The 14,248-nt window shown below is 54.9% G+C and overlaps 4 protein-coding genes across 4 annotated transcripts; 1 reads left to right on the forward strand and 3 right to left on the reverse strand.

Annotated features, from left to right (window-relative positions):
• The first annotated feature begins 28 nt into the window (after positions 1–28).
• On the forward strand, positions 29–2,517 carry GLOTRDRAFT_120457 (uncharacterized protein). Its single transcript, XM_007866094.1, has 8 exons — positions 29–232; positions 288–452; positions 505–604; positions 662–918; positions 974–1,426; positions 1,476–1,547; positions 1,612–1,725; positions 1,794–2,517. Exons 1-8 carry the CDS (start codon positions 146–148, stop codon positions 2,427–2,429), a joined length of 1,884 nt encoding a protein of 627 aa, XP_007864285.1. The 5' UTR covers positions 29–145; the 3' UTR covers positions 2,430–2,517.
• A 339-nt stretch (positions 2,518–2,856) lies between these two features.
• On the reverse strand, positions 2,857–4,917 carry GLOTRDRAFT_127510 (uncharacterized protein; the record flags this gene model as incomplete). The annotated part of the gene is made up of 4 exons (XM_007866095.1): positions 2,857–3,067; positions 3,248–4,116; positions 4,182–4,673; positions 4,723–4,917. 4 exons carry the CDS (start codon positions 4,915–4,917, stop codon positions 2,857–2,859), a joined length of 1,767 nt encoding a protein of 588 aa, XP_007864286.1.
• Positions 4,918–6,189: 1,272 nt separating this feature from the next.
• GLOTRDRAFT_58289 (signal peptidase) lies at positions 6,190–7,448 on the reverse strand. Its single transcript, XM_007866096.1, has 5 exons — positions 7,191–7,448; positions 6,933–7,006; positions 6,793–6,869; positions 6,536–6,648; positions 6,190–6,409 (listed from the first exon to the last, which is right to left on the reverse strand). The coding sequence occupies exons 1-5, from the start codon at positions 7,331–7,333 to the stop codon at positions 6,283–6,285; spliced, it is 534 nt and encodes a 177-aa protein (XP_007864287.1). The 5' UTR covers positions 7,334–7,448; the 3' UTR covers positions 6,190–6,282.
• A 3,028-nt stretch (positions 7,449–10,476) lies between these two features.
• On the reverse strand, positions 10,477–14,142 carry GLOTRDRAFT_73719 (glycoside hydrolase). Its single transcript, XM_007866097.1, has 12 exons — positions 13,881–14,142; positions 13,690–13,826; positions 13,434–13,640; positions 13,319–13,381; positions 12,569–13,264; positions 12,201–12,503; positions 12,075–12,131; positions 11,921–12,023; positions 11,810–11,867; positions 11,014–11,758; positions 10,749–10,962; positions 10,477–10,693 (listed from the first exon to the last, which is right to left on the reverse strand). The coding sequence occupies exons 1-12, from the start codon at positions 14,068–14,070 to the stop codon at positions 10,599–10,601; spliced, it is 2,868 nt and encodes a 955-aa protein (XP_007864288.1). The 5' UTR covers positions 14,071–14,142; the 3' UTR covers positions 10,477–10,598.
• Positions 14,143–14,248: the final 106 nt, after the last annotated feature.

Genomic DNA, 14,248 nt, shown 5'->3' on the forward strand with positions numbered 1-14,248 from the left:
CTCTTGTATTGCGCTTCTCGTTAGCAGTCCCGCAGTACCCAACTTGGGACGGTCGTAGCTCTCACAAACTAGTGTTGTCTATCGCCGAACTCTGCGTGCTGTATTTCATGCTCCATTGCCTTCACAACTCGCGTAAGTCGTCGACATGAACAAAAATCAGTATGAGCAAGAGAAGGAAATTCGGGAGTTGCTACGTCGGGCCGACCGACATGCAGACAGGACGGGAAATCTGGTATGTCACCTCGGACTGCGATGGGCGATGACTTCAAGAGCTCTGGAATTTCCAGCGGAGAGAAACCTTGCGACGACTTATAGAGCTGGCTCATTCTCCTTCACCGGCGCTGAAAAGCTTAGTTGCCTCGAACATCAAGTATTATATCAAGGACTTCCCGGATTTGGAGGATGATGCTATAAACGCTGTCTATGATCTATGCGAAGACCCCATATCAAAGGTACAGTTTCTGGAGGAAGGAATCGCGCTCGCCGAGCCAACGTTATTTGCAGATACGGATAGAGGGATACCACGCCATTGTTCAGGTGTCAAGAGAGCAGAGGAAATTTATTAAGAGGAACGCGGATGTGCTGGTGCAATTGCTTCAAAGTGGTAAGTCGTGGCCAATCTGTTGTGTATGGATATCTACGATCCTGAAGCATAATCAAGACGAACCCGCTGAGGTAGTCGTTGTGAAGAAGGCCCTGCTAGAGCATATTGACATGGACCCCCGTGTAACGCTGGGGGTCCTCTGCGATCAAGTAGTACCGCATGAAGAGCCTATGGACGAGGAAGAACAGGCAATACGGGAACGACTACGATCACTCGTCTTAGCCTTTCTCACGGGAGAAGCCAAGCGATCCATTATTGAGCGCCATGCAGCTGATCCGGAGTGCGAACGCGTCCTCGTCGAAGGCCTTTCACCGGTAAGTTATATTCCCTCGCGAACCTGTAGTGTCTGATGGTATGACCGTGGTGTAGGCGATTTCGAGGTTATCCTTCCCTGACGTTGACCTTATTGTCCGAAACATCCTCCTGGCTCTCCCCTCATACCGCTCATATTCATCCAGTGGCGACAAGCTTATCCAGTCTATCTTAGCAAGAGCACGGTCGATCCTCGCGCAGGAGCTACGGCCATCTGGAGGTCTCCTGTCCCTCCCGTCAACTCGGCAGTATCTTAATCTTGCGGCATTCGTTTCTCTTGAACGGCATGCGGCTCAGCCGCTCCACCTTGTGCGCTTTTATTGCACTACCCTCCTTAACCGGATGGCGTTATCAAGGCTGGAAAGTGGCGTTCAAACGGCTATTATCCACGACTTTGCTGAAGCTTTGGAAGCTTCCACTTCTGACAACGCCCGACCCAAGAACCCGGTGTCGGAGGAAATACTATCTGTGCGCAATCAAGCCGTGGATGCGTCTGTCATTCTATTTGAGGTGCGTGGTTCCTTATGCTCCCGCGAGCTGTATCCTGAGTCCCATGAAGAGGCTTGCAGAGTCAGGATTACGAGAGAAGACGTGGGACGACTGCCGGAAGCTTATCCGGGCTGTCTCTCAGGTAAAAATTCGCCCGTACGACGACTGCGCCGGACGTTTTAGTAACTTTAGTAACTTTCGTGCAGCGCAAGCAGGAAAACGATTGGTCGCCACCAATTCCCGTGGTCGCAGCAATGCGCAAGATTCAGGCTCTCGCACGGTCGGAAGACCATGCTCAGGACATTCAAGACCTTATAAGGGTTCGCAATGGGCCGTCTTTCATTCTCGCCACATTCATCCGACAGGTTTCTCTTCTCTCTTTGAGCAGTCCTTGTTATCTACACCCAAGCCGCCTCTCACGCAGTCGGCATCTGATACTAACATCGTAGAAGGTAAAACGAACAAGGTTAGCGGGCCTGTCATCCTCAAGCGCAAGATCGAGCACAGAGACGAAGGGGTTCCACCTCGACCAGCATCTGTAGTACCCTCAGTACCGAGCCAAAATGGAGGTCCCAGCAACCGTGCGACAGACGTAACACGCAAGACGGTCCCGACGGCGAGAGGCGATGCGCGTTCCAGTAACGCGAGCTGGGACATTCCCCCTCATGCAAATAAGAGGGCGAGGACGGACAGCGGGAGCAAAACGCCGTCTTTGTTGAGTCGCCTCAGCACTGCTCCATCGCATCCGGGCGCGGAACATGGACTCCCGCCAAAGCCTGAACTTCAGATTCGAGGAAGAGGGAGTCAAGTCCGACCGCGTTCACCCCAACCAGACAAGAGTCTCTCCGGGGGTCTCAGCATTAAGGGTGCGGCCCGGGCTGCAACTCGGAACAGCGGTGAGGGGCCGCCTCCGTCTCGGACGTCGCTGTTGGATAGGCTCTCTGCAGGTGGCAATGATTCATTAGCGGAGAGGATAGAAGGGGATGTGGGGAATAGGAAACAGAAGAGGGGGAGGGGGGTCTGATCGTTCCTGTCTGGGTTCCGAGTGTAACAGGTATCAGGATGTTCTTGAATACAGATGACAAGACTGCCGTCGGGTTATCGCAGCTTCATCCGATCATACACGAGCCTTAGCAGCTATATGATCATCATACGAGTTATCGCTGGTCAATACCCGCAGCATGAGGTATCCCTGATCGCACCAATGAAGCACCATCCTAGCTCGCATTATAATGTCATACACAACATGAGGCATTGTCATGAGCAAAATAGCATCATAGAAGTGAGAGGGAGTGTCAGAAGAGGAAACAAATATCAAGCAATAAGGCTTAATTAGGAGAGCATATACGCAATAAGAGATGAGCAAGCGAGGGCAGCGAAACGAGGCTACTGCACGACTGGGAGCATGACTCGGACTCAGAAACACATGGCGATAGACGCACGTCCCACTCTCACGTCCCAGGCTGATCGGGCTCTTTCCGATGCTTCCGATTGCCTTTGCTGCTCGAGCCCGCAGCGCTCGTGGAGGCACTGGAGGCATTCGTGTCTGCATTGGGGGCCCCGGTGACGTCCTCCTGCACGGGAACCTTCGGCGCGCGTTTGCGCTGCCCACGGCGAGACTCCGTCGGATAAATGCACTTGAGGTGGCGGCGAGCGCACTGGCTGCGAGCGGAGATCGAATGTCAGCAACCAATGCAATCAAACGAGACGGTGGGAGGAAAAAAGATTGTCAGATAAGAGAAGAGAATATAAGAAGGAGGAGGACGAGGCGAGGCGAGGCTCAAGTCCCCCGCCCGCCAATTCCTCGCGTAGACACGAGGCGAGCGGCATCTAGACACTCACTTGCATGTCTTGTCCTTGCTCCCAGGCGACGGGGGCCCACACGCGATCTTCCTCCCGCGGCAGAATAGGCAAGCCAGCACCGGCTTCTTCTCGCAGACCTTCTTCGAGGTCTTCGACGTACTCGGCGACGACATCCGATGCTGCGTCTTGCTATCCACATCCGCCGTACCGTCGGTCTTGACAGGCGACACGGGCGACATCGGACTCGCGGACGACATCGAGTACTCCTGCGGCTCGGGCTTGACGAGCGGGTGGTACCCGTCCGCAGACAGCACCAGCGGATGCGGACGCGCGTGCGTGGGCAAGGCGCGCGCCCAGGGCTCGGTCGGCGCGGGGGGCAGGTCGTCGCGGTCGGGAAGGTACGTCCGGCCCATGTAGAGATCATGCTTGCGGGCGTTCTCCGCGCGGGCCTGTTCGAACTGGGCGAGAGCGAGGTTAGTTAGTGGGGATGGACCGGGCTGCGAGGGAATAATGGTCGTGGCAGCGCCCTGCGGCGACTGCGCGTCTTGCTGCTGGTACATGGTGCCAGGCTGGGCGACGTCCTCCGGGAGGGGGAGATGGTCCATGATGGGCGTCTCCGAGGACTCGTACGAGTAGTTGTGCCATCCGGACTGGGCGTAGTATGGGGAGATAGCCGCTCTTGTAGCGGCCCGCCTCTCCCGCTGCTGCTCCTTGAAGTCATCGAGCCGTTGGGTTTGCTGCGACGGGACAAAGAACGACGGCTGCACGAGCTCCTGGTCAGCGTCAGTGGGCGGCTGGTGCGGCGCAAACCCGTATGGCAGTCGCGAGGGGGATGGGGTGGTCGATGTTGGGGGAACCAGAGGTCTGAAGTCGTGACCCGGGTACCCCACGGTCTCCGGTGCTTGGACCTACCACCAACCGGGATGGTCAGCGGGCTGCGTGAACTAGGAGGAACGGGCGGTCAATTACTCACCGTGGAGGTAGACTCCTTCGGCGCCTGATAAGGGCCGAAGTCTATCCGCGGGTCTTGGCTGCTTCTACTCAGGTTCCCCCAGTCTTGTTGATCGACCGGTTGAGGAGAAGTTGCATCACCGGGGCGGGCCAGATGTGTGCTGTCGGCGAGAGTGTCCTTTGACGCGAAGCCGTAACCGTGCGCATGGCCATGAGGGAAAGACGAACCGGGGACAGAGGAGGAGGGCGAGGCGAGATGAACATGATGACGGCTCGGGCAGCATCCGTCACTCTCTTCACGAGCAAAAGCGTGAGCGCCATCACCGTATACACGTTGCTGACCGTTCCAATAGGTAGCAGGGTTAGACGCGTCTCCCCCAAGACCTCCATCGTAAGCCTGGGTATAGGGCTCTGCAGGGATGCCGGGGGTCGCGAAGGGAGCGGTCGGAACTCCTACTCCAGACGACTGGGGGTCGGAAGAGTCGAGATAATGATTAACGAGGTCGGGTTCGGCCTAAGAGGATATCAGATTTTATAGAGCGGTACTTTGATGCAGAACGTACGCCGTATTGGTCAGACGCGACGGGCTGCTGCTGCCAGTGCTCGTTGCTCTCGTAGACGTTGTTTGCGTAGTAGTAGCTACCGTCGACGACCCAAGAGCGCGTCTCGTGCGCGTCGACGTAGTCCGAGCCGTAGGCAGCGTGTTCGAGGTCGGCGCCGTAGGGCGCGACGTAGCCAGACGGAAGCAAATTGGACATGATAGCGGAAGTAAATCCGAGTCGATCGCGCCGATCAAAGAGGGCCGGCGGCGTCGCGCGCGACGACGTCGAGGGCAAAAAAGAAAAGACGACAAGGACGAGGAGGGCGCGATTCTTATAGGAGGGGGAGGGACCCTTTAGTATGGCACAGGGTCCAGCAGGAGAAGCGCGCCCGCTGCTCGGCTTTGCAGTTCCGGTCAGATGATATCGCTCATAAATATGGACCTACAAAATCTCCATCCGGCATTACTTGCAGTCTCTTTGCGCTAGTACTTTTATATTTTGCACGGCATTATGCCGCATTGTCAGATTGACAACTGTCGTATATTTATTCGCTGAGGATGCTCGCTGATGCGTCTGCGTCGCCGGGAACGGGCATGCATTTCCAGGGCGACGCACCGAGACGAGCGCAGACCCTGAGCTCGACTTCTTACTGGGATCCTCGTACATTCCTCATCACGTCGTCCTACGCCAAGATCCTAACGTCACCCGCTTCTCAGCGAGCCATTTAGCGTCGATTGCTGTCGCGTAGCGATAAAATTGCTCCCGACAACCGTGCCAGTACACGACTGACAGTTTGCTGCATCAGCAACAATGGATGTGTCGGCCAAGGAGTGCGATTAAACTGATACGGGTCATTTGGAATACGACTACTTGCACGCGCAGAAATCGGGTCAGGCAGCCCGAGCATTTAATTACTCGCACGCCTGTTGTTATTGGATCGCGCCGGGGCCTAAGGGAGGCTGTTCAGGAGAAACCATACCGGAACGGGCATATCAGATTCTTACTCGTGTACCCAGCACCTCCTCAGACACTTCTTTTCCTGGCTCAGTCGCGGTTGCCACGCTTCCCGCATGAACAAGGCACCGCGCACCACTGTATATTTCCGCGGTCGGTCGGCCCCTCAAGGAGGGCATCGCTGGGTCGAATCGGGCTTTTAAAGTTGTATGAACCTCCGAGCGATGGGCATTCGGGGGTGCGTTCGGACTTGTGGCAGGCTTCGAAGCATCGGCGAATCTCAGTGAACAGGCCAGGTATACCACCTGCAACGTGCTGCACCTTGCTGCGCACCGTCGATTATGAAGACGCCAATCCTGATGCAAGCCTGGAATGGCAGCAAAGCATATTTTTAGTCGCTGGAGCCCACAGAAGAATGGCTAAACGACGTACATGTGTAAAATGCATGTACGCTGACTGACTGATTACAGCCTGATACAACAACAAAGCATTCCGATAGTCGCACGCTGATGATCAGTGCAAAGCCTCAGCACGCCCACACGCGCCCTTTATTGTGACAGGAAGAACTGGTACAACAAAGCTTCGTGCATTTGCTTTTTCACTCATCATCATCATCATCAGCCTTATCTACGATACAGTTTCAGGCTCCGGGAAGGGTACAGGTTCTGACGTCCTTCCGGCCTCGCCATAGGTAAGGACGCCAACGTAGGGCATAAGGTTGTAGCGAAGAGTGTAATTCGCTGCCTGCGCATTTCTGTATGGGCACACGTCAGCATGATATCATCCAATAGAGGAGCGGCCGAAGAGGGGAGATTGTCCTCTTGTATGACAATAGGTCGAAGCCTTTAATGAAAGAAAAACGAGCCCGGATCCAACGTACCTGAAGGATCGAGACAGGTCACGGAAGACGTACTTGTTCCTTCCCGCTATATTCAGCACGGCGTCTTGCTTCCGCCGGATGATGCTGTCCCAAAGGACTACATCATTTTGAACCTGCCAAAATGAGAGTATGAGGACCCAGCCCGAGAACAAGATGAAAGTGGGGCGTAGTCGGGGATATCGGGGGATGGCTGGGCGCACAATCAAAGGGAGGTGGCGGGATTATGACATCGCGAGGGAGCGAGGGGAGAAACGTACGCCTTTCGAATCCACATATTCCGCCTGGAGGTACACGAACAGCTGCTTGGTATTCCAGTGGAACAAAGGGGTAAGGTCTAGAAAGGAAGGTATAGGAAGTTCATAATCCAACATAGGGGTACTGGAAGCATCGAACGTACCTGCGCTGATATTAAAGTTTACGAAGGTGAATTCTTGTTTCACGGTCGGCATGCGCCGTGAGCTGCCTGGAAATCTATGCACAGCAGCCACGGTATTAGACTTATAACAGCCAATAAACATCCATGGAAGGGGGGCCACGAGACCAAGAAGCGTGACAGCCTTCACCCGCGCGGAAAGGCGGTACGCCGATACAGCACGGGTGTGCGTACGGAACGTGACCCGCTCGCGCAGAGGTGCATTCGGAATGAGATGCATACACTTTAACTGAGGCCAGAGTCAGCTCTCCCTTGGGCTCTGCGGTGAATAGGAACGAGGAGAGCGCGATCGCGGCCAGGAGTCCCATCAGGCATGACGAGAGGAAGGCCGAGAAGTTATTCAACCGAGCATACAGGCTATGCATCGCTGGCTAGTATGGGCAGACGTAGCAGTCGTGTATCGGTAATGTTTGACGTTCTGAAGTGGTATAAGACGAAGCACGGTGATGGCAAGAGCAGGGCGCGCCGTGTATGTCGGACAGTGTGGACGCTGGGAGGAACACGTCGCGACGCGGCACGCATGCTTTCCATATTGGGCTGTGCTTCGTCTTTATGGGCGCTTCTCGACGGGACTAAGTTCGCCATTGGCAGTTAGCTGTCGTAGACTTACGTCCTCCCCTCTCTGTGCACTTGTGAGCGGTAGATTATTTCCAGAAAAAGTGAGGAATTCCTGTGCTGCTTCCTACAGCAAGGTAATGACTGGGGGCTGATGCATACTAATAAACTACATTGGGGCTTTGTCTGCAATCCCCGATTCTGGCCCTCGCATGAAGTTCGCAGACACTGGAACCAGACTAGCGGAACTAGGATGATTGGAATGCGAAACATGCCCAAGACTTCCCTGCGTCCGCGATGCTGGGGAAAAACGTGGTCTATCTCGTGCGTCTCGTCCATCGCTCATCTGCTACCATCGTTTTGCATCAGTTCCCGATAGACGCGCGGTTCCAATGGAACTTTTTTCGGGAACTTCGTGATAGGAGTACGGTGGAGCTGCAACCCACGGACAGTTGTATCGTTCTTTCCATCCCATGCTCGCTGTGGACTTACATTTCAGTCTTAAAAGTCTGTTTTTGCTGCAGTAATCATGCGTTGATCAACCACTCCTGTGACGACTCCATGGTACACCTGCGCTAATTTCGTGGCGGTGGAAATATACTCCTTTGCACACACTATAATGCGGAGGTAATGTTGCGCAACTAGCTCAATCAAAGCTTCATCTGTCTTGGCGGTATGATCCACCCGATATAGCTCCTGCTAGCTAACCAGGAATATGCGATACCCCCCAATTGGCTCGCAGATCATTCAAGTGCTACTGTAAGGGACATAAATGCGACCGTTCATTCTACAACTAGGCTTCTGCCCGAGGATAAAGCCAGACATTGGTTGGACGTGAGTACAGGAGCTGAAAGTATGGATCGGGAAATCACGAAGCGATAGAGTTTAATGTGTGTGCTCTCGCTGTTACAGGGCCTTCGGCACATTCAACCAAGAACGAATGGGATCTTTGTAGCCATCTGAACTCTCTTGAAGACCAAGTCACAAGGCTAGTCCCTTTCGGGGAAGGACTAGTTTACGCCTTGTTCCCGATTTGCGAACTGTCCGGCAAACAGGAGAATCAGAAAGTTGCCGAAGACTGTGTGCCGGAGGGACTAGATTGCCATGACTCCCCGGAAAGGCCAGCGGGAGGTTCTAGCGGGAACGCCAGGGACCCGTTAAGACGAACACGGCATCCCGCTGTGCTTTGTGAAACTGCTGGTATGGCATCTGCCCGATGGCTCAAGTACCAAGAATACTTTCATGTTACATCGGTGATATTGGGGAGAGAGCGGCCGTGGACACCTTTGCATATCACCCTAAAGGACCGATATCCTGAAGCTTGTCGTATGTCGTTCATTTTAATTTAATGGCCTTTGGTATCCGGATCATGTCGCTCACTCTGTATAATCATGTCAGCACGTGCGGGTCAAGTGAGGCAGTAAGCTCGCCCACGCCAATACCAGAAGCTTCATTGTCCCCAGAAGCATCTTAGCACTCAAACGCTTAGCATCGATTGACCAGCATACGGCACGTGCATACGTTCAACCATCATTAGTAGGTGACGACCCCTAAGTACTTGAGCGCCCAGGGGAGTGATCTCTATTTCTCTATTGGCTCACGGAGAAATACCCGGTTACGCATCCTCCACCTAATGATCATGACCTCGGAATGACATACTCCACTGCTACTTCTAGGGTGCAAGTAGGAGTAGTCGTGTTGACGACATCGACCGGTACCTTGATGATAGTGGTATGCCACAATATTCAGATCCGCTTCCGGTGACAGTCGTCCTACCACCAGCGGCCCCATACAGCTGTAAGTACGGCACTCCTTCCGGCGAGCTGTCCCAAGTTCGTTCGTAATTGTGAGTTTTAGTTTTAACGATTGGACCACCAGTAGCTGACAGCGTATATCCGTGTAAAGCGGTTTTCGTAGCCTCCCCCTGAACGACCCTGCTCCGAGTCCCGCGCGCTTCTGGTGCAATCTTCGAAGGGCAAAGTCTCGGGGTCAGGCTGGCTCACTGAGGTATTCGGGCCGTAACTGGATCCTCATACCGTATGCACACTTGGCTGACAGAAGCATGATGCTTGCAAGCCGTCGGACGTAAAATATCGCAAGGACTAGCCAAAGCGCCCCTATCCTCTGGTCGATCCACATCATGGCCTCAAGTTATAGACCGATAAGCATCATCATTCATCGCACTGCTACATGTTGGATACAATTTCGCTTGTCTCTCGCGGAGGAATTAGTGGGAGATAAGCAGAACACGAGTTTGATATCCCATCAGCGCACATGGCCCCGCCCTGTGTATCTTCATTCCAACGTTCGGGTTATGGTTCATCGTAGCCACAGTGTTAATGGCGCAAGTCCGAACTCCGCGGACGACATGCTTACGGTGAAATCCTGGAATTTCACTGTCAAGTCTCGTGCCTTGAGCACCAGGTAGGTACTCAACAGAACTGGATTTTCAATGTGGCACCTGTTCCTGCACGTGTGTTGTTTGACAGCCAGATTAATAATCGCTGTAAGCTCGACGGCACGTCGTATTGTTCGTAGTTTCAGCGGCCTTCCTGACGGGATCGTCGCATCGCGACGGTCCGTGTGCGTACCCATGCATGTCAGATCGTACAGCATTGGGTCTTTCGTGGAAGTGAGTTCCCACCGCTGTATTTATTCATCGCTGCCCCACGAACTCTTCAGGACTTTGGTCATGATAGCGCACACAGCAGTAACCATTAACTGCCCGCAAACCCCGACCTGTCCTCAAGACGTTCACGGGTTTCGTAGATCCTGGATCGAGTGCCTGTCCGCATCACCACAATGCCGGCGTCCCGCCTGCGTCTGCACGGTTCGCGGGAGGCAAAGATCGCATCCCTACGGTTGGACCTTGACAACTCAACAGGCCTGCAACACTACTCGGTCTCGTCCCACATCCTGAAGTATAATAAATCCTTTTTGATTATATATAGCTGTGTGGTATAAAGAATGCTCAGCAAATGAGAGTTCAAGTGTCTGTAATCTAGGCCAGTACCAGTCTTTTCCGGAATGAAGGACTACCTGCTGTAAATAATATAGTGGCCTACCGGCCGCGAACTAGATGTGGGTATTATTCCATACGGACCTCACCACGAAAGCAGCCGGGTCAGGTTTTTGCGATTTGGAAAGTGCTGGGTTCAGCAAGAATTGGACTGTTCGCAGAATCAGTGACACTCAATTTTCTGGTGAATAGCAATACTACAATACCTGTGCGATCCCTGCCTGGAATGAGGTAGAATCCATTCAACGGCAGACCTGTCGCGGAATCGACAAAATGGCCAACGGTACCGGCTGGATGGTCGATCCATGTCCAGGGAGCGGCGCCGCCCTGGGCGGAAAGCTCAAAAGTATAATTGTCGTGAGCAGTCACGCGAATCTTCGGATCGACTAAAGTAGCATCCGCCAGAGATGCGGGAGTAAACTGAAAGCAGAGATCAATATACATAGCCGGCTGAGGGATGTCAAACCTCACGTATTGCTCATTGGTGACTGTTTGGTTGTCTAATTGTGCCGTCAGATTCATCCAAAGGAAGACATCGTTGACCTGGGAGCCGGCCGGGAGGATGTTGCTCAGGCCGGTAGCGCTCAGAAGAACGGTGTTATTCAACGAGGGGACGGTAAAGTCATAGGATGTCGAGTTCAGCTCCTTCCCGGACCAGTCGAACCACGTCAACTGAGCGGTCCCTGAAACATCAGTCCAGCGGTCGGAAGTGACCATCACATCCAGAGTCTCGTTCTCAGGCGTCCAGAAGGAACTGACGATGACCGGGCTATAGACATTGGCCAACTGATAGTTGAGGACCTTCCACCGCCCAGAGTGCTCCACCGCAGACCAGCTGACGCCCTGCCAAATGTCGTTCATCTGCCAAACGAGACTCCCGAGGTTATTCTCGCCCATCCCAGCCCCGCGGCGGTACCACGCGATCTGGGCTGCGACGGTCATAGACTGGAATACCTGCGTGCTGTAGCACCACTGCGCAAACGTCTGGTTCGAGTCGGAGGTGCCAGGTGTGGGCAGCCAGAGCTCGACGCCTTGTGTCATCTGATATTGGCCTTGAGGAGCGTTCGGGTTGGGGAAGGACAGGTTGGTCGCTGGGGGGTGGTGGTCGCGAGACATCACGACTGTCGAGTTGAAGTTGAAGTCTTCGGGGTTCTCCAGGACCTCTTCCCAGCTGTAGAAAGACGGCATTGAGTGGAAGCCGAACTCATTGACGAACCTATCTGCATATCAGCACGAGGTAAACAGGAACTGGAGTCAGCGCAATTACCTGGCGACGGGGAAGGTACTGAGATTGAATGCTTGCGACGCATCGTAGATGTACCGCTCTACCAAAGCCAGTGAGACACGATGTAAGCACTAGTATTGTCAGGCAACGTACCAGCGTTGCCGTAGATATAGCTCGGCGTCTCGTTCAAGAACCGGAGAGCGTATGGGTCGAGGCTCAGGACTCCCGTAGTCGTAGAACAATCCGTATACGCGACCTTCAGTAACGTTTCAGTGGTTCTAAAGACCCGTCGAACTCCAACACTTACCGCATCCGTCTCCGAGGTCACTATCCCATGCAAAAAATCCTGGAACAGCGTCACGAACTACCACCAACCCCATCAGCCTCCATGTTCCCCATCCCCACACCCCCATCCCGACCGACACAGACACACCTGATCAAGATAATACGTCCCATTCGGCAGCAACTCCCGCACAACCATGACGATCCCCTCAATCTCGTTCCCGCCCGCCCACTGCGCGATGCTCGGGTGCGCGTTCACGCGGCGCACGTTCTGCCGGACCTCGGGCTCGATGCCCTCGAGGAACCACGGGTTGAGCGGGTACAGCGAGTCGGAGAAGATGAGCTCGGACCACGCGAGGAGGCCGAGCTCGTCGCAGAGCGCGTAGAAGGAGTATACCCCGCCTGCGATGTCTGCGGACGAGGGCTGGTAGATCCCGCCGCCCCAGACGCGCAGCTGCACCAAATACCGGCATTAGCGTGGCCTGGAATATAATGGCCAAGTTGTTGGACACCGCTCACCATGTTCTGACCGGTCGCTACGGCCGACTCCAACACCCACCTCACCTGCTCCGTCGTCACCCTCGAATAAAACGGGTCAAACGGGATCACATTCGTCCCCTTCGCATAAAAGGCCTTCCCGTTGATCTCGAAATGCCACTGATCGCCCGGCGTAATCCCGCGTTCCTTCACCTCCTCGGCGCTATACGCCGTCTGCACGAGGCGGATCGTCCGGAAGCCCGTCGCGCGCGTGAACGACATGTTCGCCGGTGAGGAGTCGGGGAGGTGGAAGGAGAGGGAGACGGTGAGGTTGTACAGCTTCGGCCCCGTCGCGAGGTCGTGCGTGTACCACCGCTGCGGGACGCCCTCGGGCACGCTCCACAGCGCGCTCACCCACTTCGCCTCGGCGGCGTCGCCCGGGAGGGGCTCCACGGGAATCGGCTGAGATGTGAGGCTGAGCTCGGGGATGGAGAGGGTGATGGTCGGCGCGGAGACGGGCAGGGCGGAGCGCAGCGCGAGCGTGACGTTGACGTTCCAGTCGGCGGATTCGTCGTAGGTGAGCGTGGACGGGTCCGCGAGGGGCTTGGAGATGTCGATGGAGGACTCTTCGAGGAAGACGATGTCTGCGCCTGAGAGCGCTTGGGTGGCGTTGGCGGTATCGAGGAGCGTGACGATGTACGCTGGCTTGAATATACCCGAGGGCACGAAAGCGGGTCCCTAGTATTCCACAGTCACTCTGGGTAAGGTACGAGCGATCGGGCAGCGACGTACCCAGTCCCACCCAAAGTCACTAGAGGTCTTGCGAATATATTCGCGCACCCCGGGGTACTCGAACTGCGCCCACGTCAGTACAACGAAAGCGCGGATAAAGCTGGCGTGTACGCACGTCGCCCGTAGAGGCGATGCCCATAACCTCGGGGAAATGCTGGGCGTCGGACCGGGAGGTGACGTTTAGCCCGTAGTACCAGGCCGACTCGAACGCGACGGTGAGGTTCTTGTCGCCGGCATGCGGGGATGCGAGCTTGTCCGTCACGTCGAAGATGTATTGCCGGAACTGGTTGTTGACCCATGCAACCGGGTTACCTGCCAAAGTCTATGAAAGGTGTGGGTTTCGGCTGGGGGGTTGTCGCTGAGGCACGCACGATGTTGGCAATTGTATCCAGACCGTAAAACACCAACAGGGCTCGTTCTCCCGGGGTATGGTTGCGAGTAGATGTGAAGGGCGTCAAGTCGGCGGTGTATGTCCAGTTGTCATTCACAATCCATCGTTGAAGGTCGTCTGACGCATATTATTAAAAGAATATCCTTGACAGTTGGGCACTGCGAGACGTACCATTGATACCAAGCAAAGGCTCGGATATTACGCCCGCCTTCAACAAATCCAAGTGCGCCTGAGACGGGACAGAGCCAGGTATAGCAATGGACCCGTTGGCGTTCTTGAGAGTCCAGGAAAGCCCGGAGAGGTCAAACGTTGCTCCAAGGGCGAGAGCAGGTAAGCAGGCGGCTGCAAGGAGAGCAGCCATGTCGAACCCGGCTACAGTGGACGTTCAACCGATTCCCGCTGCTTTTATACGTTGCTCGCCCTCCGAATTCGCCTGCGGGCCCTGAGATTAATGAGACGGCATATCCAGCTGACCGTCGCAGAGGACAGTGCTGCGGCGAAACCCATCACGCACTGAAACTGAGAAGACGCTGGAAAGC

Source organism: Gloeophyllum trabeum (assembly GCF_000344685.1).
Source record: "Gloeophyllum trabeum ATCC 11539 unplaced genomic scaffold GLOTRscaffold_00004, whole genome shotgun sequence".
NCBI classification, from domain to species: domain Eukaryota; kingdom Fungi; phylum Basidiomycota; class Agaricomycetes; order Gloeophyllales; family Gloeophyllaceae; genus Gloeophyllum; species Gloeophyllum trabeum.

Bases quoted from the DNA above. Each gene is read 5' to 3' on its own strand.
- GLOTRDRAFT_120457 (XM_007866094.1), top strand. From the start codon at position 146: ATGAACAAAAATCAGTATGAGCAAGAGAAGGAAATTCGGGAGTTGCTA. The intron at 605-661 runs GTAAGTCGTGGC...AGCATAATCAAG, and splicing joins GGTGCAATTGCTTCAAAGTG to ACGAACCCGCTGAGGTAGTC. The intron at 919-973 runs GTAAGTTATATT...ACCGTGGTGTAG, and splicing joins TCGTCGAAGGCCTTTCACCG to GCGATTTCGAGGTTATCCTT.
- GLOTRDRAFT_58289 (XM_007866096.1), bottom strand. From the start codon at position 7,333: ATGCATAGCCTGTATGCTCGGTTGAATAACTTCTCGGCCTTCCTCTCG. The intron at 6,870-6,932 runs GTACGTTCGATG...CTTCCTTTCTAG, and splicing joins AAACTTTAATATCAGCGCAG to ACCTTACCCCTTTGTTCCAC. The intron at 6,410-6,535 runs GTACGTTGGATC...GTGCCCATACAG, and splicing joins GACCTGTCTCGATCCTTCAG to AAATGCGCAGGCAGCGAATT.
- GLOTRDRAFT_73719 (XM_007866097.1), bottom strand. From the start codon at position 14,070: ATGGCTGCTCTCCTTGCAGCCGCCTGCTTACCTGCTCTCGCCCTTGGA. The intron at 12,504-12,568 runs GTGAGCGGTGTC...TATTTGGTGCAG, and splicing joins TAGCGACCGGTCAGAACATG to CTGCGCGTCTGGGGCGGCGG. The intron at 12,132-12,200 runs GTGTGTCTGTGT...GGTTGGTGGTAG, and splicing joins GGACGTATTATCTTGATCAG to TTCGTGACGCTGTTCCAGGA.